This window comes from Erithacus rubecula (assembly GCF_903797595.1).
Source record: "Erithacus rubecula genome assembly, chromosome: 6".
NCBI lineage: Eukaryota > Metazoa > Chordata > Aves > Passeriformes > Muscicapidae > Erithacus > Erithacus rubecula.
In genome coordinates, this window is record NC_136688.1 from 46,448,564 (window position 1) to 46,474,111 (window position 25,548).

Consider the following 25,548-nt stretch of genomic DNA (forward strand, 5'->3'; position numbering starts at 1 on the left):
ACAGGAAAATGGGAGAGCATTGATAGATGACTCTGTGGTGGGCAACTGGATGGAATTGTACAAAAATAATGCAATATTAGAACATATCAGGAAATGCATGGATTGTTGCTAGGTTGTTCACCCAGTTAGAATTTGGCTGCTGCCAAATTCACACCAGTGAAAAATGTTTGTGCTCCTCAGCTGGCTTCAGCTGCAGCTTCATCTCCTTCACTCCTGCTATAATTGCCAAAGCAGTCTCTTGTCCCTTCATGCCAGCCCCAAATCTCTCCAGCTCACTCTCATTCAGGACCTTCTCTGACCCTCTTTGATGAGGCAAGGAATCAGCTTCTGAACTGTTAGATTTAGCTTTACAAGGAAACCAAGTGAGAAGATTAAAACTGGCCTCTGAAAATCTCTACCAATGGATTTACTCCTGCCTACTAGACTGTTCTGCTTCTGCCTGTTGGCACCACTGCCAAGCTCTTCCCCACAATGTTCATCCCTTTCTGGGGGTGTTATTTATGTTCTGGTCTATTTCCTTTCCTCTGTGTATTTTAAGTGTCTCTGAATCTTGGCATTTCTTGCAGCCTATTTTCAGTCTACACCTTTCTCTATTTGTTGATACATTTCAGGTGTTTATGCAGGTTCCCCATCACTCCTTGCCTCAGTCACTGCAGTTTCTGGGATTTCCTGACACACATCAAAACACCATATCCTACAGAAAAAGCAGCTGCTGTATATCTAGCATAGACTATGTACTCATGTCTCCTACAGCCTATGTGCCATAAGGCTCTGCTGCCATTTATTTAGCTACTGCATTAACCCTTCACCTTAGTTAACCTGCTGAAAAACCAACATCACCTTACAAGAAACCTTCCACAGAGGTTGCTGTATGCTTATTTTATACTAAATTCAACAGCTTGCAATTAAATGTTGACTAAAATAAGGATTTCCCTCTCAGTGTGCATGCACAAGGATGTGTTTTTGATTCAGCCCTGCAAGGTGGATGGGGAAGATCTTGCTTTCCTCTGCCTTGCTGTACCTGCTGAGAAGAGTGGTATTCTTTGGGAATTCAGCCCTCTGTGGCAGGCAATATATTCCTTCTCCGTGCAGGAAAACCCTTCTAGCTGACAGATTCCACAGAAAGAGCAACTTTTTAAAGCCCAACAAAGGCACGTGGTCCAGCAAAAAATGGTTACTAAATCTTAGACATATCCCTTCCCATCTCCACCACAAGCAATTTCAACACCATTGTTGAGGCAGAGTCCCAGGAACTTTTGCCTTTGTTCCATGTGAGGTTTTTGCTGGCACAGCCCTGCACAGCAGCCAGTTGGCCAGACAGGGAGTACAGCTGCCTATGCCATGCTTGTTTGTATAATGAGATCTCTTTTGCCTAGAGCACATGTATTATGTAAAGCTGGGAAAAAGGTGACGAGTGTTGCTGGCAGGAACATAATGCCCTGCTATTCCAGCTAGAATCACCCTGAAAGCAATAATTTCTTAACTTGAAATTGGTGCTGCAAAATAGCATAAACTGATATAGCTGTGTGAGAATAGGGCAGATCTTAGAATAGGGAGAGAAGTTGTGGAGTCTAGTCCCTGAAGTGTTGAAGGCCAGCCTGGATGGGGCTTTGAGCAAACTGGTCTAGTGGAAGGTGTGCCTGACCATCATGGGGCAGGGTGGAACTGCATTCTAAGATCCCTTTCATTCAAAACTATTCTATGACTCTCTAATCTTAACTATCAAACTCGTGAGGCTCTGCTGAATTCCATCAAAGGTTCCATTCAGACACTTTAGACAGATAGGTCTTGTCAAAATCAGGTGGTGACTGGAGAATGAACACACAAAAGTAAAAACAACTGCTCTAAGTGGCTATAGTATAAGAACATGGAAGCAGGTGTTTGTGCCTAACAGATGTGTTTACTGCTTTTTTTTCTAATGATGGTAGTGAGAGAACACACACAAACTGCACTGCTCTTCTCTCCATGTTGCTATATTGATGAGAAACTAAGTAAAGTTAAAAGCTTCACCCTAAAAGTCATGCAAAAGTGCCACTCAAGTACTTCTATCATAATTGCTTTTTAAAGGAATATACAGTTGAGGACTGGACTGGTGATCCTGCAGACTCCTCATGGAACTCAGTGCCTCAGTTAGGTACTTAGCACCAGTTTATTACAAATCCTGGAAAAGCTGCAGCACAGTTCATCCCCCCTGCTTCAGGCCAAGTGGCTGTAAAGAGAGGATCATCCTCACCCTGGCAAGAGATGAGTAATCCTAAAATAACAGGTGATTCCCTGGCCATGCTGCACTCTGATGAAATCTTGTTTTCTCCTTGTTCCATCACTTTCCCTGGAAGAACACTTGCTGCTTCAGGCTGAGGTTCAGGTGAGATCCATGTCATCAGCTGAGTGCCATCCCGAGGTTAGGGAGGAAGGGACCTCCTTCTCATTCAACACCTCCTTTTGAAAGGGTGATCTCTGGGCAGGAAAACCAAATGGTGCCCTGCAGCTCCACTGACAGCAGAGAAATGGGTGGGAGTTAGTCCCAGTGCTGTCTGCAGAGGGCACACATGAAGGAGAATCACTACAGAATCATTGAGTTGTTTAGGGTAAAAAAGATCTAAGATCATTAAGTCCAACCATTAACCCAGCACCACTGTGTTCACCACAAAACCATGTCCCCAAGTGCCACCTCCACATGCCTTTTGAACACTTCCAGGGATGGTGATTCTACCAGTTCCCTGAGCAGCCTGCTCCAGTGCCTGGCCACTCTTGCAGTAAAGAAATATTTCCTAATATCCAACAACCTGCACAACTCCAGGCCATATCCTCCAGTCCTGTAACTTGCTACCTGGGAGAAGAGACTGGGTTATCCCAGAAGTAGGCAGCTAGTGAATGTGCCACATTTAATTTAAAAGCCTGAAAAAATAGAAGCAGAACAGCAGAGGCTGCCTTTGCACATCCCTGTGTTTCTCACCTTTTGCTTGACATCTGGAATTTACACTTGTCATGTCTGAAGGACTTTTGTGTTAAATTCAAATACACACAAGTTACAGACCCCATGTGGACAGACCCCATGTCTTCCCAGTGACTTCAGTGAGAGCCAGACAGGAACTCAGGACTACAGGAAATTTTCAAGCTAACAGAAGAAAATTACTTCAATTTAAAAGCTAGCATGAGATTTCCAATAAAATACACATAAAAAGTAATGTTAAAAATATAGCATAAGCCAGGTAAGTGGAGATAGTTAAGCAGCAAAGTAAATGATACCGTTTCCATAAAACTGGGAAGGTTCTCAGTTATTTTGCTCACCAAAATGAAATTATTGTTCACATTTTACAATGAGGAAAGACCTAATCACTGCTATGAGGAAAATAAAATGTGCTTACATGTCAGTACTGCCTGTGTCCACTGACATGGAGATTTCCTCTAAGGAACAGATCCTGCACCTGGACTCTGGCAGCAGTGTTAAGGGAAGCCCATACATACACCAAAACCACTCCTCTCTGTTTCTGCATTTGAAGTTATAATAGCTTTGTTACTGCCTCTTTTCAGGACAAGCATTGTCCAAAATTAACTCTCCTCAGTTTTCAAACTCCTTTTTTTTTGGTAAGATTTTACTTGAGAGTAAAGAGCTAACCAAATACATCTTAATTTAACTGATGCAATCATGAAACACGTTTTCTCTTGTATTAAGGAGATGAGAAACTAGTACCTGTAGACTCTTCCTCAGATAGACAGGTGTGCTCTCCCTTCAATTTGATATCACAAAGCATGTTTGTCCTTGTAATAAGGAAATGAGAAACCAGTACCTATAGATTCTCCCTCAAATAGATACGTGTTTCCTGTGAATTCCTATAGGGTAAGCACTGAGGACTGCCAGAAGGACAAATAGCAGAGCTTTAAACTGGCATTGAAGGGGAAAAGTGGCAAAACCAGGCTCAGCAGTGGTGAGTGATGGGATGATGTGCCTGAACTCGAGGAAACAAGCACTGATGGGATCTTTCAATCTGTTTCACCAGGCACTGGCTGAACTGCATGACACCTGAAATGTTTCTACACTAATGCACACACCATGAGGAGCAAACGAGGAACTCAAGGCTTTGGCATAGTCCCAGAGATTTGACATCACTGGCATAAGTGAAAACTGGTGGAATGAGTCCTGCCACAGGAATTGTCCTGGAGGGTTCCAGGCTCTTCAGGAGGAGCAGTCAGGGGGTACTATTACTGTAGGTAATAGAAGGGGTAGAATGTATGGAGATCACACCTGGCAATGGCACAGCTGAGAGCCTCTGGGTAAGAGTCAAGAAGCAAACAAATATTGTGGATGTCATTGTGGGAGTCTAATGGAACTCCAAGCCAGGATGATGGCAATAACAAATTATTCTTTGAGGAACAAAGTGTCACTTCCAAGTCAACTTCCCTTGTCCTTATGGGAACTTCAACTTGCCAGGAATCAGCTGGGAGCATCACACAGCTGGTACAACCCAGACCAGAGGATTCCTAAAAAACCTGGATTACTTTATTAAAATAGGTCCTAAGTGAGCCAACTTATAAAGATACCCTTCTTGATTTGCTGCTTGTTGGTAGAGAGGCTTTCATAAGCCAAGTGGAGATTGGTGACACAAAGTGATCAAGTTTAAAATCTCTGGTGACACAAGGAAAACCACCATCAAAGGCTCAACTCTTAACTTCAGGATGCTCACATTGCTTGTAAGTAAAGTCTCCTGGGACAATGTTTTTGCAGGGGTCCATCAGTGCTGGTCACTTTTTACATCATCTCCTCATCAGAAGTTTTCTGATTTGCCTCACTCTCTAGAACTGGGGAGGTGGGGGCTGTGTTGTCATCCTGACTAGCCTGCACACTGGAGGGCCTTGCCCTTAAAGGCCCCTTTTCCAAATCCCAGAAAAAGCTGACATCATGCCTACCAGCATCCCAGCAAACATTTCTGTATAACTTAAGACAAAATGTGTAGTAAAAGATGCACAGTGCAGATGCCAAATAAGTGACTGCTACATTGTGAAGTTTTCAGAAAGAAAGACTTCTGATCTTTGTCTGGCAGGTCTGACTGGTTCTCCATAAAAGATACATGACACTACTGTGCCAGTCAGAACACTCTACAAACACACTGCCAATATTCAGGATAAGCCAAATACTAACAGGAAACAAAAAGAAAACCAATGAAATTGATGTTATTAATGCTGGGACTATTAGCTCATACTAACATACTATTCTTAAAACGTGCCAGTCATGCAAAGCCATATTCCAGAACCCTTGTGCTCTGGGGCCTCCCAGCTACAACAGATATTTTGCAGGTATAATGGTCAACACAGAGATCAAATTGTACCACATACACCATCATTTTTAACCTGAGTGTCCCTTAAGAGTCTTCACATAGCTCTGAAGACAGTTCATTCATCAGAGGAAGGAGACAAGCAGACTTGCCTTTAAACAAGGTGAAGATATATTGTTTTCACAAATGTTTTCATAATTTTTAAAGAATTTAGACTGAACTGCAATTTTTTGGTAAACTCTAGAAGATTTATGGAGATATTACCAGGAATTAAAAAAAAAAAAAACATAACAACAATACAAGGTGAACAGACCATAACTTTATTGGAGATATACTCAGCTACAATTATTACAAAAAACTATTAAAGGTAATTGTGATCCATAAGGTGCAGATTGCAAACTTCTGCAGCATGATTACAGTATGAATGAATTACATTTTATGTCCCTTAAAGACAGCTGCAGCATGTGATGGTAAATATTTTATTGTCCATCAAATTATATTTGTTATTCTTTCTACTTGATTTTAACCATCTTTTCAGTCACACTATTTACAATAAAAATGCCTGCAATTTCCAATTATTGTTCACAAACATTTTTCTCCCCAACTTGCTGCTGCAGTAAATTCTGAGTGCATCTACAAAGCAATTAAAGTAGTCTGTGGTTGCCATTCAAATAAAAGAGGGAAAACCCCAAGGGCTTTATTGGATGAAAATAATTTTTAAGAATTGTAGTTAGCTTTGACAGAAGTTAATTTTAACTGCTAGTGGAGTATACTACAATGACCTCAAGATATTTGCTAACATAATTCATATTGAGTTACAGCTGATATTTAGATTACATCTGATGGTCATGAACTGTAGTGTTTAAAATCTAATATGAAAGTAAAGAAATTAACTTCTTGAATATAAGAGCAATTGAAAAAGGATCAATGTCAGTAATTAAGTACCAAAAATCGAAACGCTTCTTGCTTCATTCATATAAAAAATACAGAGCTTTCCATGAGAATGTGTTCATGGGGAACCCCATCCAAAACAAACCCAGAATACTGTCAGAGGCAAGTGCAGTATCACAGCAGACCACAATACTATTTGTCATTTTTGAATTGTGTGTGCTGCTGTGACTGGGATAGAAAGAATTCATTTTCTGTACAGATAAATGCATAGAATATGTAGCATATGTTATGTCATATGCAGTAACATAAACCCTCCACATTTTCCAGCTGATGGTTCTGTATCTGCTCACAAGGAGGAAAAATGAAACTCTGCAACATACATACAAGCACAAGATCTTCAGGTATGTAAAGGAATGCAGTTTCATTGACTAAAATGATACACCAATTTGCACCAGCTGAGGATACAGCACCCCATCCCTGGGCCATCACTATATTCCTCCCCAGCACCCAAACTGGTTCTTGTTCAAGTTCTGTACTCGGCAGTTGCAACATCCTACTGTGTAATGAGACTTTAAAATAGTAGGCTTTTTTTGTATGGACTTTAGCAGCATCATGCTGAACAAACACTTCAGAAGTCACTACTGGGCACTCAATATTCAGACTGGACAGATTTAGTTGAGGTTGACCAAATTACTAGGGGCTGGCTTCTCCTAAAAAATACATTATATATGTAAAATGTTTGTTTGTTCAGAGATAATTACTGGAGTGTCAGTCAGAGGTCATTCTAATTTTAATTACTTCACATAACAGTAAAATGATGTAGTAGAAAAATAATAGCTTTAAAATACAATCAAGAGTTGTTACACATCTTTGTTGTATTTTTTCCACGTACAGTAAAAATGCCACAGACGTTACAAATGACCTATTTAAGTTGTGCAAGTAAATGACACATTGCAGGCATTAAAAACTATCTTTTTCAAAGTCATTAAATCAGAACAGCAGCAAGGCCAAACCACATTTTTCCTCTCTGTTAAGCATTTTTTTCCTTGAAATGAGGTAAAGCATGGTACCAAGTGCAATGCTTATTTGTGCTACATGAACAGAACAGCGCAAAAAAAAGCCATAAAAATAAAAACGCAGCATAGTTAGGAGGACTGTTTAAAGTACAGTATAACAGGACTTAGATAAAAAACCCCAAGGTTCATGCCAATTAACCCCCACACTATTTATGATGAGCCTGTGTGGTTGCTTTTGAAGATGGGCTGCAACAGTCCGCTCACACTTGTGCTTATAGCATGTCAAGTGATTTCTGTCCCAACCTTCAAATGATCAGATTTAGGTCTTTAATAGCATACACTGTCCAGTATCAAAATCATATCGACTGTAGGGTAAAACACACAGATGTATAACATGGAAACTAATATGGATTTTCTGCCTCAAAGGATAAATGTATTTCAATGAGGTCACACGGGAAAAAATCGCGGCATTTAGAACACATTTAAAAATGCATCAGCAGCAGAAACTACTTTATAGTCAGCCACTCCACATTTCAGATGTCCAATTCATTCGCTTCATCTAGTAACAAAGTGATCATTAAACTGTTCTGAAACACAGACTAGGTTCAGCTGATTTTGCCTGCACCCAAACACTCCATAACCACTTCACTGCTAACAATTATCTGAAACCCCTGAGAATCTATAACCTTGTAACAATCAGTAAGAATTTTAGGCATTCAAAAAATAACTGAAATTTTAGCTTTTCATAATGTAATTAAAACTACTTAAGACTTTCTAGATGGTCTGATTTAATCTGCTGATTGATGTCTGGCCAAAACCAGAGAATTGTTGACATCAGTAATCATGAATTTTCACTACAAAACTTCAGTCCTACCACAAAGAGCAAGCCATAGCTTAAATCAGTGACTTTTTTTTTTTTTTTCAGTTTTTTAAACAACTAATGCCAAGAAATTTGCATTTGAGAATTTGGACTGCATGTTTTTATTGTTCCATATCACCACATGATCTCCACTCGCAGCTCTTATACCTTCTTTCATGAAGTATCAAACAAATACTAGACTTTTTTATAAGCTAGTATTTTAATTCTTGGTTTGACTTCTATAACAAGCAGCTTTCAAATACAAGAACAGTCATTTTCACAGGCTGAAAAGTGACTGAGATAGCAAATATATGAATTTTTGAAAACTGTATTTCAGAAAAGCTTAATGTCTGCCCCTTGTCACTAAGGCATTTATTTTATTTTATTTTGTTAAGAAAGCAAGAGCTGACAGTTTTTGTTTTGTTTTAGTGTGCATTTGGGAGGAAAGAAATAGGGTTTAAAAGCAGGAAATACAGTATTTGTAATTTAGTTCATAAGACACAGCATCAAGTTCAAACTACTGTGCTGGAAAACGTTAAAACACCTTGCTCTGCTTTCTCAAACTTCAAGCATAATTAACAGGGCAAAATTGCAGCAAACCTCTACTGATACTGGTGGGAATACAAGACCCACAGCTTTTTTTAAAAGGTAAATTAAGAGGTATTATAGTTACAGTGCAAAAAATTAAAATTTCAAGCATAATATATAAACATAGCACCAAAACAGAAAAAAAACCCAATGCATGCAAAAATAAAAAGGAAAAGAAGAGAAAAAAAGAACTGAGGTATTTAAGTGAAGAGTGCCTACAAAACTCTAATTAAAGAAGTATAGGCAAAGCCTAAAATATACAAGTATGATTTCCCCCCACGCTCCCAGTAGACCAAAACACCAATGAGCTAGTTTCTCTAAATTAAGGACCTAAATCACAGATGTATCAAAAGTACGGCAGTTATATCTCAAACATCAACTTTCATGTTATTTAACAGCACAGCTTTGGTAGATGAAATATGCATGCAACTCTGAAAAGTACAGTAAGAAATTTACGTGGAAATATCTCTAAGTGTAAAGGTGCTCTGTTTGTTAAATACGTAACCAATTGACTATAAAATCTGCAGCATATCTTAGGTGTGATATGTCTAAGGTTATTTTGTTAGTGACAGTTTGCACTGTGCAATTATTTGTTGCTGTTTCCAGTATTGGAACTATCTAGCTTGCAGGTTTGTGTAAAATTGGAATTTTAGCCAAAGACCATATTTCGTTTATGGTATTAAAAAAACTGTAGACTAACCACCTCCTCAGAATTGTTAAAAATAACCTAATTACATATATATGAATATAATTTCTATTATAATCCTGTAATAAGTCACAGCTATAGTAATGAGTTGTACTGTAAATATAGAGCTGTATCATTGTAAAATGCATAAGAAAATGAAGGGAATGTAAAACAGTTTGTTCCAAAAAAGATCAGAAATTAAAGATTATTAATGAGGGTTTATTTATTTTTAAGGCAAGAACCTTTTTTTATGCAAGACTGTGTGGCAAAAGGAAACCGAAGTTTCACTCTACCAGTATGCCAGCCATTTCAATTAAAATCTGTCCCTAACAAATAAGTGCAATAATGATTGGGAATGCCATCTTAATGTAAAAAGATGACGGAGAGAAAAAAAAAAAAAAAAGAAAATAAAAAGGAGAATACTGGCACACTTAATCTTTCTTATACCAAATCATCCAGTACAGTTTATTAACTGCTTTATGACTGGCACTAGTGCACAGATTGAAGAATTCCAAGATTACTATATATATAAATCTAGCAACTGCATTAGGCATAAGCTCCCTGGCCTTCTAATACTAAGCAAAGCTGTACTGACAAGAAAAGTAAACCAAAAAGACCTGACAACAATTATTCTGAACACTTGCTAAATGTCATCATTAAAGCACTCTCGTGATTAAACAAAGCAGAAGTGAGGAAAGAAGACAAGATTGTGTTTGCGCAAAAAACTATAACTACAATTAGTTCCAAAATTTTATACATGTTAAATGTTTTGTTATCTATTCTGTTATCAAACTTTAAATTCTGTCTTCCAATTTGTTCCTCTCAACATCAACTTTTTTTTAAAAATTTGCTTTATTTCTATGTTATTTTTTTCCCCATTTCATTTACTTTTAAGAGGAGTCTCAGCTGTTTGGGACCTGAGGTTGATTTGCTTTGAGGCTTCGTAGTGCTCTTCTCGCTGCTGCAGATTTGGCAATCCTGTAGCTTCTGCCAACACCTTTAAACTTTCCCTTTCCTACAACTTCCACTGTAACTCTGACCTTTCCATCGTAAGTTCTTTCCGCAGGACTGCAAAAATATACACAAGAATTACTTACTGCCAAGGCAAGGTAATGTGAAATAAGAGACCTACGTTCTTTTTTCTACAGAAGTTAAAGCAGTAAAATTAAACAGAAATCATTACATTTCTCAGAAAGCTATGCAAGCAAAAAATATAAAGAACAGTGGACACAATGATGATTAGGTTAGCTGCTTAGTGCAAAAGAAATTACAAGTACTTTGTGACATATAAAAACTCTCTGTAGTTCATAAAGCACAGTTTAGAAACACTTTCTGTCAGTGTGTATGGAAGAAAGCATAGTCTTACCTAAATTTGGCTGTCTCTGGCTCCATTTCCAGCAGCTCTCGCACTGGGGAACGGGGCACATTAGCAGAAAATTTTTCTATTTGGAAGAAAAAGTGAAGAACAAAAATTAGGTTTTTTTTTCTTTTCATAGCAGATGGCACTTAATTATTAGTAATTTTCTGAAAGCTGGCAATACCTATTAGTGGCCTCATCATTGGATAGTACACTTGCCAAACCATTTCCAAAGACATTCCACTATCCATATAAATGGCACCAGCAAGGGACTCAAATATATCCCCCATGGCCTTTGGTACTTCAATGTCTTCCTCTTTTTCTTCATCTTCTTCAGATCTTCTGAGCTGTTGGCAATTAAAAAAGACAAGGGTGGGGAGACAGAAGGGGAGGGGAAAAGAGAGAAATGATTGCTTCACTTACAGTAAAACAAAAGATCTTCAGAAAAGTAAACCCTCTTATGTCCTACATCCTGTGATACTTCCTTTAAGTTTTTAATTGACAACTTTCCACAGCAAAACTGTTGCTCTATTCCCCAGTGAAACCAAGTTGCTGGTTATATGATTCTTCAAACATGAAAAAAAAAAAAAAATCCCAAACACCATTGTGTACAGGGAACTTTTACACTGTGAATTCCTTCTGTGGTAATTCTGTAGGATCTCACCATGGGTCAGTTAATACTAGAAAGCTACCTATAACAAAGGAAGAGTTCACACATTATATATCTCCCAAAAAGAGACTTTTAAAATCTCTTAAGACTAGTCTCTAGATGAAAGTTGCATGTATCTCACCTTACTTACCCCTGAAGCATGAAACAAGCACTAGTAGGGTAAGACATTAATAACTGAAAAACACCACCACCAGGCTGAGCTAACAGACAAACTTAGGTGTTTAAGTGCAGCAGGAAGTGTATTCTTCTATGCTACCAATTTAAGACAATGATCTATTCTCATCAAAAATAAACACTCAGTGTACGTCTTAAAGGTCTTCAGCTAATCTAATCCTTTACTAAAATACTTTAAACATGTAATATGCATCTGCCTAACAACAAACAAAACTTCCTAACTTGAAAACAAAGAATTTGACCATTACTCTACTCAACCTGAAGAGAAATAAGTTTCTGTCAGTCTTCTCCCCCAGCAGCTACCCTCCCACTCCATTTGGTCTTCTTAAGAGTGACCATAATACTTCATAAATGTGTTCCACACAATATTTCTACCTGAAGTAAATCACACAAGTAGTCAGACCTGACACATATAGCATACAAATGGGAATTCTGACATTAAAAACCAAGTTCAACTGTTTTGAATAGGGTATTTCATACCAAGAGTAAACTGAAGCACTTTTGCATTATACTGAAATAACAGAAGAAGAGAGAAACTAAGAGCTGTAAGGCAAGGGACAGATGTTTCATGAGTGAGATTTGAAAAAATAGAAAAGCAGATGACGTGGAGACACACATGGAAACCAGTCTAGCTGGCATGAACTGCAGAAACAAAGGCTCTTACATTAAGTGATGAAATAAGAGTTTCAGTAATTCAGTGCCAGACCAAGATAGGGAGCAGGCGTAGGGAGAGTGAAACAAGGATTTTATTTGAAACAGCTATCACACAATTTGGTCGCAACTTTGGTGAAAGTTTCTTTTTGCATACTTGCAAAAACTGAACAAAGCAAAAAAGCAACACTGTAAGCTCTGAAAACAAATTCCTAGCCTTTTCACTCATATTTTGGAGAAAACAAGAGAGAAGAGTTTAATTCTCTAAGGTAATTTATATTATCTAAACTTCAATGACAAATTTCTTATTCAATGTTTAATAAATTTTTCCCTTAAAACACAGTTTTCAATCTGCAATAGAGTGCAAGGGCTCTGAACACATATGACTGAAATATTTTTATTCCTTACGTTTTAAACTGTCTATCAGAAAAAAAAATACTAAATACAAAAATAACATGCTTATTTAGTACTGGCATGTTGTCAGACAGAGTATTTTTTAAGAGATTGGTCAGTTTTTCAGAAGACAAATTATTAAGGACATCTTCTGGGTAACACTTTTTAAGAAGGATAATGAGAAGTCCATCTCTTCCAGATACTGATTAGAACTTGACTCACAAGGTCCTTCCTCTCACAGTCTTCCTAACCAGATTATATAGATAAATTACTTTTACCACATTCTCCAGAGAAGAGAGGTTCATTATCATCAGCTTTCCTGCACAACACAAAATATGACCTGTGTTTGCAGGTCTTCAGTGAAATTATTTTTCAAGTGGCTTACTTGAAAGATGGATATAAAGTTTCCCTGGCTAGAGGAATGCCTTTAGCAGCATGTCAGACTTACTTGAGTATAGGGCAATATCATCTCCTCCAGTAGAAACAATAAGAAAAAACTCAGAAATCTCTTGTCAGTGCAATACACATTTAATAACTCCAGCATTTTGCCATGGCAGCTTTGCCCATGGTGTTGTATGGATACCCTATCCTGAGTCAGCACTACGTGATTTAGTAACTTCACCACAATTTTATGTTGTAGTCATGCTTCTTATCAATTGTTGAAAGCAGCAACATAAGTGTGTCCCACATTGTTCCAACACAAGAGCAAAACTATGACTAAAATCAAGTACCACAGAAAAACCTAGAGGCAAAAGGCTTTCAAATTAATTAATTTTGGTAAATGCTAGATTTTATGCCTTCTGAAGGCTGCATTTTACTTTGCATACTTTTATTACTGGGAGCCTGCTTCTTTGGCTGCTGTGTGCACAAAACATTACAAAAATGCTAAGAAATCCAGTGACATGCTTCAAATCAGATACTGAACATATTTCTTCTACTTCCACTAACCTCAGAATCCATTCCTTGCATTTCATTCTTTTCCATTTGAAACTGCACAAAGTCATCAATAACATGAAACAGTTCAGGAGAGACAGCTTTGAAGTACTTGTGGTAGTCATACTTTACAGCTAATGATGCAAAAATGGTATTATTGACTAGAGCAGATCGTAGGTCAGTAAGAACTCCTGGAGAGTGTTGCCGTGGGTCTTCATAAAGGTGCTTGGTTATGAGGTAGTCCAAAATTGCATCTCCCAGGAATTCTAAGCGCTGGTAACAATCTTAAAGCATTGGAAATAAAAGAATGTACAACACCACAATTAAGTTTAACACACACATTCTTTCCAGGCTTTCTGGATAAGAAGTTTGGTACAGTGCCATGTAAATTCCACAAACTAACCAATGCTCAGAGAAGACAATCTGCTTTTTAAAAGAAGTATCCCTGTGTTTAAAAAGATTGCTAATGAAATAATAAAAAAAGAGAAATCAGCAAAGCCACGGGCTATATCTAATAATAAAGTTAATTTTGAACAGAATGTTAATCTGGCAGCTAGAAAAACAGCTATGTTTATAATCAATTAATGTTTTTACTCAAGACCTTCATGTCCTGAGAAATATCAAAAAGTAAACTTAAGAGATTATGCCAGCAGGCTGATCTGAAAACCATAACAGTTTAAAAAAAAAAATCAATATATTAAGAGCAGGGAAACACAAAATCTGAGGTTTTTTTGACTGATTTGTGTTAAGACACCTTCAACAAAGATCCCTATTTAGGATATGTCTTTTACACTGGAAATTAAAATTGCCAAGCTTTTGCTTTTTTGACAATTGACAGGGGCCATGGGAACAGAGAGCTAAGAACATCTTTTTTAGAACACAAACAAAAGCAAAAACCCTCCTGAATGCAAATACAGGTAGGCTGAGAAAGAAGAAGACAAACCACTAAATAAGTTCCATGAGAGTGAACTGACTAGCATTAAGTTGCTTTTACAGCAGCTGAATCTAAGACACTGCCAGATCTCAACTGCTAGCTAATCCTTAAAGAGAAAAAGTCACAGGTAACAGATATTCTCAATTGTGTCAGTTGGTAAAGAGAAAATGAAATAAAAAGTTTTCCTACAGTTTCAACAATGTAATTTTAACCAGACACTATGCCTCAAGGTTTCTGGTAGTGTGTATATATATTTATGTATGTGTAAAAATGAAGGAATAATTTACTTTCAATATGTTTTGTAAAATATTTGTAAAAAGTAAATACATATGTGGGTAATATCCCCTACAAGGAAAAACCAAAGGAGCACTTCTGTGTTTTGTCAAAAACCATTTCTCAATGTAGTAGCATTGCAAAATTACTGATTTCTTTAATGGAAGCAGAGCTTTATCACTCCTTGGAACAAGGGCCCAATTCACTATGGGGAAAAATTCAGACTGCTGACTGCAAAACATTCACCAATCACTAAAAATAGGGTTGGAATTTTACCATAGTTTGCTTTTGATTGCATATTATTGTAGGAAAATATGCATGTTTTAGAATGAACAAATATTACATTAATTAATATAAGCAAGAGCAATTAAAGATCACAGAAATATGACATTGTGTACAGAAACATTAAATGTTAATCTGAAACCAATATTTAGTCTGATTTAGTCAATTACTTCAAATTTTGGTTTTAAATATTTACTCAATAAAATGCCTAGACTTAAATTGAGACTTTGAATTCACAGCTTCAAAGGGAAGTCTCCACATTCTGCACTCCAATAGATTATCCAGCTAATAAAAGCTGTAGTCTACAGTCCATATTCAGAAGTACAGACAAAGTGTAATTCTTGGGATTCAATTACAGAACAAATCTGCTAAATATATTTGGAAAATATGACTGCTATTTCCTGAAGTACATGGCAATTTTCCAGAGTTCTACAAGAACTTATTTCCATTAAATGAGGATCTAATGTCAGTCATACACAGCTAGGGATAGAGCATTTATCACTGATGCTGTTTCTCAAAACTTGGTGAGGCCTCAGTAAATATACTTTATCTGCATCAAATCAAAATATGAATAATCACTGAGATAACAAATAGAGCAAGTATCCCCCTCTAAACAGTGAACAAAATAATATTTTTTAAGATAACGTATTCCAAGACTATTGTAACATGTAATGTCTAAAAAAAGTCTATATATGAGAACACAAGATACTACTTCTCTTGCTTTTGAAATATGGAGAAAAAACTATAGAGCTTTTTGACGCAACTTACCAGTAATGGTATTATAATGGTAAGAGGCATGAGTAAATGCCTGAAGAAGATAAGCCTTGTTCTTAAAACTGTAATTTATTTTCTTCTCAAAGTTTTCAAAACCAGAAATAAGGTGATTTAGGGTTTTTTTCAGCATCTGGGTGATCAAACATACACCTTGGTGGAATCTTCAAACAGCCATACTCCAGGTCTTTACACAGAGAAGGCTCTGAATTAGCTACAGAAGCAGGAACAGAATTTGGTGAAAGACTTTTCTCCTCACTGTTACAGTTCTCTCTGGTAGCACACAGAGTGCCTTCCCAATCAGTCTTTTTAATTACAGGGAGCACCTTCAGCCCCAATGAACACAGGAAAAGCTGAGCAGCTCTTTCACCACAGCTGGTCAGATAGCAGCCCAACAGGGCTTCCACACAGTCTGCAATGCTCTTGTCAGCAATACACTGCTCTGTATGCAAGTCATAGGAGATGGACTGCTTTCCTGCATCAACACCACAGTTCTCTTCTGACGGATTCCAGAAGCCCACTACAAAATCATCCTCTTCAACAGCCTTGCTAGGATCCAGATAGCACATAGCATCCCAAGAGCTATAGTCAAAATCATCAAAATCTGATGAACACTGAACATTACCCACGGATGACTTTTTGGGTGCTTTCCATTCATAGTTTGAATCAGTGGTTGAAAAGTGTGAGAGTGAAATTTTCTTCACAAAAGCGCCTGATCCCATTAACATATTATCAATGAATTTGATATGCTCCTGATCATACTCCAGAAAATCATCTTCAAAGTCTGTTTCTTCCTTGGGCAACCTCCACATTAGGTCTTCATTCTCTTCATCATCATTATAATCATCAAGTTTACCATTGGCCAACATGTTTTCCTTTGTCTATGAAAGAACACAAAAAAAATGGTGCTGAAGAAGGAAATGAGATACTTTTACTGCAGAAAGATCAGAAAAGCAGGACTTGAGAAGTATCTCCTAATAATAATTCAGATTTATTTAAGTCCCTAAGTACACTGTTGGGTCAGATGCACAATACTACTTCAACTTATACAAGGACTGGAATAATTGTCCTGAAATACAAACTCTTTTTTACTAACCTTTGTTACTAACCATGTGTTCTACACATAGCACATAGAAACCTGTGCTTGTACTTGAATGTGAGGTACACACAATGAACTTTATATCCATTAAATATTATACACTTGCACACCAAAGTAAACAACAGAAAATTCTAAATTAACAAATTTTGTATAAGGAAGTTCCAGGTACATTCTTCTCTCAAGCTAAGTAAGGCTATTACAATGCTGAATCAATGCAGTTTTGAAGATTTTTCTACATCTTTCTATATGGAAAATGCACTTAGTGGGGTTTTTTCAGGGTTTTTTTTACCGGCTATACTTCTAGCCCAAACTAATAAAAGGCAAAATTGTCATCAATTTTCTAATACTTAGGCACCCACAACAGCAAAATTAATTATGTCTTATGTCTTTTCCCTCTTCATATTGAACAAATTGGCATGGACTGACATAAATTACAAATTGAACACAACTATTCCCAAACTATATAATTCTTTACAATTTGCCATGGCCCCTATCCAGGAAAGCACTTAAACATATTAGCTAAATGCACTGGTAGTCTTCCTAACATCAAAAGGACTATTAACAGGCTCAACACAGCAACACTGATGTCAGCAGAATTCTGCCACTGAATTTGATAGGAGCAAGATCAGATTCAAGGCACTTTGCTGGACTGGGTCCTGTAAGTCAACAGCATTTAGAATCAAGTGAAACAGTCTTTATCTGCCCTGACCCTATGCATGTCATATTGCAGGGCTCAGTCACTAAATCTTGCAAATCTCTGACCCAGGTGCTACCATGGGGGGATGCTTCCCTTTGGGCAAAATGCACACCCATCCAGAGGTGGCAGCTGTAAGGGGCACCAGGCAGCACTTAAAACTCTAAGGGTCAAACAGATCTCAGTGCTCCTCATTGGGATGGACCAGGCTTAGGCAAGTTCAGTAATGAAAGCAGACTGAAAAAACGTGGCTACAAAAGTTCTTAGCTGAGGCATTCTGCTGAAAGAATTCCTGCTGCTGTAATTACTTTTCTCACACACACTTCTATAACTTAAACTGATCAGAGATATCAAAACTGGATTTAAGGTAGTTATTTTAGTTATTTATATTTGTTATTGATACTTGTAGTATAAACTTAAGATTAATTTAACCAGTCCCAACAAGGACAAGTGCTGCTTTTTTCCTGTTACACACCACCCATCACATTTGCTACTGAAATTTAGAAAGTCTCTGAGTAAGACATGTCCATATGGATGCTCCAAAACAGATTTTGGCACCTGTTTTTACAAAGATGGAACAAATTATGAAGTTTTACTGTGGTTTCATTCACAAGTTTCTTAAAATGTAATTGTAACTAGCAGGACAGCTACATGAACTATCCTAACATTGTCTGTACATTACTTTTTGTACTTTAGAAAAAAAAATCTAAGGGATAAGGATGAGCAGTGGCTAAAGGAAACAGAAAGCAATTCTGATCATTAATTCTTTTGTCATTTGCATTTAAAAAATAAATCAACAATGAAACCCAGAATGATTTTTCTCCTAAATAATACCTGACTAATTTTCAGGAAGCTATTGCCAATAAAAAGGTGATGCAAAATACATGTTAAGTGCTTTTTTTTAAAGCTCTTTTGGAAACCTGACATTTGATGAAATGAATGAAGAAAGATTCTTCCCCTTAATAAAGCTTGACATACAGAAAAGTTTGATTACTATGCTTTAGTAATAATTTGTCATATTGAGATCTCTATTTTCAGTTATAGACCATCAGCCCATGGATGGAGAATTAGATTGACATCCAAGAAAGCAAAATACCTACTTCGCACAACTCCCCCACCCTCACTATTTAGTGGCATCACTCTCTGCATTTTGGTCTGAAACTGTGTTTTATTTACAAATAAACAGTGACTACCACAGAGGAATAGGCCACTGAAATGTTGTGGAAAACTGAAACCTTTTAAAAACCAACCATTAGCTCCAGTCCCAAACGTACTATCTCATTTGCCAGAAAGGTACAGCAGGAAGTCTCTCTGAAATGAAATCTTGGCACAGTACAGAACCACAATAATCAGGTTGTTTTATTCTGCAATAAACATTTATTTGCACAGTACATCCACCTAACAGTACTCTCATGTGCCCTCTGGTGGTTCCACAGTCTGAGTGAGGTCTTCAGAACAGGGAAGAAGAAAGATGTCCCTCCACCTCCTTCCCCTGAACTCCAAACCACTCTGAAACACCATGCCACTGACTGCTACAATCACTGGTATTTCTGCACATGCCCTTCTGCTCTCAGAATGCCAGAAAATAGTGTGAACCTTTCCTCATTAAGATTTGTCACTGTGAAGTGTTTGATAAGACAGTGAGGGTGCCAGACAGAGAGCTTAAGCCAGCACTGCATTTAACATGAGAAGCAGCTTTCAGTCAAGGTGTAGCCAACAGCCATCAATACTGAACACTATCTCAAGCCAGTTCTACTCTTCAACCTGCATCAGCACTATGAAAAACACCAACACTTTTTCATATATTCTACAAAGGTGAACTCTTTATTTATTAAAAGAGCAGACATCATTCCCCCTGAATATATTAGAGCTAAAGTAGTGATGATAATACCATTTAAAATTTCCAACAAAAACTTCTGAAAAACTCCTGGGAGCTGGCTAAATATCATGAGAAAAGCTTTTCTTCTTTGCTTCTCCATTAATATCTACACTCAATATTGGATGATATGCAATAAATTTCCTTACTTCAGGTCCTGGTTAGAATCAGTTTTCCTCTCATTTTCTTACAGAGAAGTTTTAGAAAGAAAACAAATACATGCACTTACCTTTTCTTTGCTGAAAGCAGCAAAGTAACTGGGGGTGGTGGGATGAGGGCAGGGTAAAAGAACACAGACACACAAATAACTACTCATCGACATAGTTAAATAAATTCATACCATTTCATCTTTCTCCCACTTGTCACTGTTGCTCTTGTCCTGATTTACTATGTAACCAGGAGGAAGCCAATTGACTGGGGGATCAAAAATCGACACCACCATGCGACTTGGCAGTCCTTTCTTTTTTCCAAGGCGATACAAGTTACAGTTGCTGACCTTTAAGAAGAACACTCTGATAAACCTTTGGACATACATTTACATAAAAGGAGCAAAAAAATGTCACATGTCAAGTTGGATCTTGCACTATTATGCATTTTCTCCAACTCTCAAAGGGGAGTTTATACTACTTTTGTAGTACAATAGAACCAACTCAGAGCAAGATACACATCTTCCTCCTTTTTTTTTTTTTGGGACCAAGCACACTAGGTGTAACTGTTTCAGTCAAAGAAATTTAATATATTACATTCTCCTTACAAAACAAACTGATTGCTACTTTAAAAATAACAGTAAATAGAACCTGTACTAGTGTCATTTATTACCAGTATAAATAACCATCATTCAGACTACATTTGGAATGAAAAGTTTTTACTTGTATCTAGATTGACCTAAACCTTGGCAGTAGAAAGTGTTAAAACAGTTCCATATAAGACTTATTAAGTCATAACCCAGATGTTATTTTGATAGCCTTTAAAATGATTTTAAGTATTTTAAATGGAAGGAGAAAAAGCATTCTCAGATACAAATATATTTCCTTCTCCTTTTTAACTATCAACCACTGATCTTCTTTTTTCTTTTTAAAAGCACTTTGCATGTTTTAAAGTCTTGAAATTTGAACTTGAATATTCAATCACTTCTTTTATTTGAACAGTACAACTTAATTAGCCCTCCTTATTTTCCAAGATTAAATGATACAATAATTTCCTTTTCAGAGAGTGACACATTTTATTAGAGGTAGACAACTAATGCCTTGGCATTTAATTGAAATTACCACAACATGTGGAAGAGAAAATAAACAGAAGTTTTCAATGGTTGATTATTCTAGCAGCAGCAGAACCTGAAGACTCAGCTCCCTACTGTTTACATTAATTCCAAAATACTCTACAAGTTTTGTTTCAACAGTTCTATAAGACTTTGTTGTTGTTTCATTTTTAAGTAAGACACTAAAATTTCAAGGGAGATATCTTCTTGAGGACACAAAGGAAAGGTCAAATAAAGCTGCAATCTAAGGCTCTGTGCTGCTAATTCAATCCTTCATTCAAGCATTGCTGTTAGAGCTTCTACTCAACACAGTTCTAGTGGTTCAGTGCACCAAATGTTCTCATTAATCCAGAAATTTGTTTCATTCAATCCTGTCCTTTCTTAGGTTTGTAATAAGCTGGTTTAGATTTGAAATTGAACTGCAGAAAACAGTTCCAATCAATCAGTTATGGCAATATTAAGCCCACAGCCTTGTATGCCTATTCCTAATATGTACGATACTCAATGTATAATGAACAAAGCTGTGGAATTAAAACAGTCTGTTCCCATTCAACCTTCCAGCAAAAATTCCATACATATGGCTTATTACAGCATAGTATGACTGGATTGTTACTACTCACCTTTTTGCTTCTCATGTAGGACAGCCGTCCCTCGTGAGCATCAGGGTAAGTGCAAAACAAGTATGTAGTGATGGCATGCTTTAAAAATGAATCACCAAGCATCTCCAGCCGCTCCAGGTTAAATCCATCACTAGCATTTGAAAGAGTCAAAGCTTGAAGAATGAGACCAGGATTAGGACCGAGAGTTTTTGAGGAGTACCCACTGCAAGGGCTCTTTTCAGAATCTGCTCTGTCTTTTGAAAGATTAATAGCTTTTGAAGTACTGGTGGTCACTGCCATTATGGGGCATCCATCTGAGGTAGATCTGTTAGCATTTCCATCAAGGTATTTATTACTCGGTAGAGTACATTCATTGCTGGGCTTGGGCTGGTTCTCACTGTTGTATAAATTCTGAATGGGATATGAGGTAGTTGGTTGCACAGGTATTTCCTGCCTGCAGTAATTCAGCTGATTTCCTTGGCAAAAGTCTCTGTTAACTAAATCACAATTGCCATTGGCAAGATTTTTATTATAAGAAACACCATTAATTGCTGTAAGTTCTACCGAGACATCAATTTGGAGTTTACTGGGTGACTCATTGAGCAATGTTCTGTAACTCACAGACATTTGGTCATGGTTTTCTGCAGAAGAGGTTTTATTAGCACCTTGATGTGCAGCATTTTCAGGGACTACAATTGTGCTGTGCTTACAGTAATTTTCATTCTCTACTACAGAGGAGTTAGGAAGAGAGATGAAGGACTTGCTGTCAATAGATTTTTTTCCATCCAAAGTCCAAGTTAGGATATCTGTAAAGACAAAAAGGAAGTTTGTTAACAAAAAATATTAGCAGAAGACAAGAAGACTCTACATGCACATACATATTTAAAAAGAGCCACAGCCTTCTTCTGAAAAGAATAGCAACTGCAACATGTAACTTCATCTCTCACAATCAAGTATTTTTAAACTGTGATTCACTGAGAAGTGCCATGAGTTAAATAACAGTTATCAGTTTTATCATTCATGCAGTAATAGTTCTTTCCACCTTGTAAGTCAGACATCATACTGAAAAATACCCATTGAAAAAATACATGCCTGAAATCTGCAGGAAGTGATTTAACCCCCACACCAGCATCAGTGGCTGTCTGAGCTCTTAGTTCCTCTGCTGTCAAAAGGCAGTGCAGGCGGTAAAGTATGCTGGGGAGGCACACTGCTTTTCTCCACAGTGACGCTGGAATAGGATGTATAGCACACAGCTCAGGAACCAGTATCTGGGAAAGGAGGGGGAAGAAAAGAATTTTCCTTGTAAATGTAGCCCAGATCACCATTAAGAAAGTCCACTTGAATTAGATGCATCTATTTTACCTGTTTATTCTGCAAACTTTCCCACTTTGCTTTCCTCTTCTCAGCACTGCTTAATGGAAGTGCTTTTCCCTTCTGATTCAAATGGCGAGGAGTCAAAAGATTAAGTCTAAAAACCATGTGAAAATACTCTGGTGTAAGTACATAATTAATAAATAGAACTTACTAGCCTAAACTTTCTCAAGTTTCTTAGTATTCAACTTCAATACACTGTGAAATGACAGCACTATTACCTCTGGGAAATAAACAGACTCAATTCATAGTTCTTGTTATATAAATCAGGTATCTCTCAAGAAAAAAAAACCCAGTAGCTATTTTGGAAGACACAAACCCTCAGCTATATCCCATACTTTAAAGAAAAAAAGAAAAGGCACTTTACTGTCAAACCACAAACATCAGACACAAAATATGACTGTTGTTACCTTGAAGATGTGTGGTCCACATCCAGCAGTGGCTGGTTAAGATTGGTAAGGTCAAGATTATATTTTGTTTTATAATATTCAGCAAAAGTTTCATATTCAGGGGAAGGGAATTTACTGAGTGGAGTAAGATCAGTGTATACATCAGCTACGTAGAATCGATGAGGCTGATCAAAATTTCGGTATCTAAAAAAAGAAAATTTGGCATTACAGTAAAGCTTTTGTTAAATTCTTCATGTTAGGAGATTAATGGTTAAACAGTGCACTTTGAGATTTTTAGTTAATAAGGGTTTTTTTTGTTGTAGAAATCATTTATTTAGCTAACTCAAATACTAAATGAGAAACGTACTTTAAGACAAAGATAAATAAAGACAATCTATATTCTGTGAAACTTCCTCTACTAGCTAAACATTTAAATTAAATGGACAATTTAGATCTTCAATATGTAATACAAACTCAAGCTCCAGACAACAGTAATGTTACAAACAATAATTTCTTAATTCAAAGAACCTAACAATCAAGTTTGATAATTTAGCTTTTTAGCATCTAGTCTCCAATGTGGTATTCTACATCAGTAGAAACTGAGTTCCTCTGCATACAAAGACTGTACTACCTCATGTCTAAGCTGGTATTTTAACCAAGTCACCCCCCAAATAAACTAAAAATACAAAACTCCAAATACAAAGCAAGGTGAATTCACACGCCTTTCAAGGACAAAGTAAGTTATTGTATTACAGGCAGAATATTAAAATTAAAGCCAGACTGTGCCAACATCTCTTTCGTGGCTACCAAGGCTCATTGGAAACTATGGTGATAACATGCCTGAAAAATAACAGCAAATAATTTTTTAAAAGTGAAAGTGATATTCAATTAGATTTGCATATGAAGTTATTTCACACTTTGATTTGCTATATCTATAATTTTAAGTTTCTACTGAAATATCTAAATAGAAATTCTAAACAAATAGTATCTCTAAACAAAATTTATGCACTACTAATGAGACTTTTCAGCTTCTTTAAAAAAAAAAAATTGAGACAGATGAGGCAAAAAAAAAGTTTAAACTTCAATTTATCCTCTCTATATATACAGCAAGTACCATTATTTACAATATACTAAGTTATTTAAATATACTAAGTATAAGAAAAACCAGTTGGTCCATAGGGAATAATTAAGCCTCCACAAAGCCTACCAAATCTGGAGAACCTTTGCATATCCAGTACATAAAATGAATATCAGTCAATATAAAGATTCTATTAAATAGTCTTCATCACTTGCAATTTTCCCACCCACTAATACAATACCTTCCTTCAGCAGGCCTTTGGTGTGCATAAGCAGCAACCAGAGAACAGGACTCCCATGCAATCTTCCAGACTAAAAGTAGTTTCAGTAAGCCCCTTCTTGATGAAGTTGCAGTGTTTTATCAGAATACTAAGTAAGTTTTGTGGTGAGCTGTACTATTCCTTACAAAAATGTAATGAATCTTGGGATGCATAAACACTTAAATCCTACTAATATAGGATTAACTATTCATTTAAAAAAAAATTTAAATTATTTCAAATACTACCAGGTATCTTCAGACTAACAGCATATAGTCCTTAAAAAGCAATTCTGCTACAGATACTAAGATATCCTTATTACAAGTGTTTGTATAAATACAATGGGCACACACCTAAGCTATGTACTCACCGTGGAATGATAACTGCATCCTGGTAATCTTCTAGCTTGAAAATAAAAGGCATTTCTTTTGTATACTGTGTACTGGGAATGCCTGTACGTGCCTCAGATTTTTCAATGTCTTCCATAAACTTAAAGTCAATGTCCAAAGTGCTGGAGTCATCAACTTAAAAAGGAAAATGCACAACTCAGTTTTCTAGGATGAACTTTTCTGACAAGTTGTAAATTACAAAATCTTTGTTCTTACCAACATTTAGAGGTAGAACACAATAGGCTGAATCAGCTTCTGTAGGTTTGAACTCTAGTGCAGGTTTCTCAAGACGAAGAATATGTGAAAAAATGTACTGGTGGAGTCGTGTTATCAACTCAAGCATTTGCAGAGACAGAGTAAAACCAGATTTCTTAAGCTCAATGGATATTGTAACCTCTCCAGAGCGAGTATACACAGGGAAGTGAGGAATCTAAACAAGAACAAAATCAAAAGAAATCACGGAAGAAAATCCAAAGTGGGATTCCTTTATAGAGCACTGTCTGTTTAGTGAAGATTTTGAAGTAAAGCTTGACTGACCCTACAGCAAATCGGGTCAAATAGGATCAGAAGTGTGAACTGTGATGGCCCTTCAATTACAGATGAGACTCTGAATGTTAAGAATGACTGATGTGGTTTTTTTAACAGTTCTGCTTGTGTTTTACAGCTCTTGTCTTTATAAAAGCTAAGTAGAAAAGGAAGTATTTTCTGCTATAAAGAAAGAAATGTGAAAACCAGCATATTTGGGAAATGCCTTCTTATGTGGACACAGAAAATACACAATTTGAAAAA

General features: G+C 36.8%; 1 protein-coding gene and 1 long non-coding RNA gene across 2 annotated transcripts in view; both read right to left on the reverse strand.

Annotated features, from left to right (window-relative positions):
• Positions 1-2,211: 2,211 nt before the first annotated feature.
• Positions 2,212-4,161, reverse strand: LOC306803873. Its single transcript, XR_013774733.1, has 3 exons — positions 4,068-4,161; positions 2,437-2,563; positions 2,212-2,329 (listed from the first exon to the last, which is right to left on the reverse strand). It is a non-coding gene; the product is annotated as an uncharacterized lncRNA (long non-coding RNA).
• A 1,411-nt stretch (positions 4,162-5,572) lies between these two features.
• The window catches only part of DICER1 (dicer 1, ribonuclease III), a 62,475-nt gene continuing 42,499 nt past the window's right edge, over positions 5,573-25,548 (reverse strand). Inside the window, 14 exon segments of the mRNA XM_079309074.1 lie at positions 5,573-10,380; positions 10,679-10,754; positions 10,854-11,016; positions 13,506-13,774; positions 15,748-15,874; positions 15,876-16,631; positions 19,760-19,915; positions 21,298-22,056; positions 22,058-22,082; positions 22,369-22,544; positions 22,639-22,744; positions 23,058-23,240; positions 24,741-24,894; positions 24,976-25,189. Coding sequence (XP_079165200.1) covers positions 10,215-10,380; positions 10,679-10,754; positions 10,854-11,016; positions 13,506-13,774; positions 15,748-15,874; positions 15,876-16,631; positions 19,760-19,915; positions 21,298-22,056; positions 22,058-22,082; positions 22,369-22,544; positions 22,639-22,744; positions 23,058-23,240; positions 24,741-24,894; positions 24,976-25,189 — 3,330 coding nt within the window. The 3' untranslated portion in view covers positions 5,573-10,214.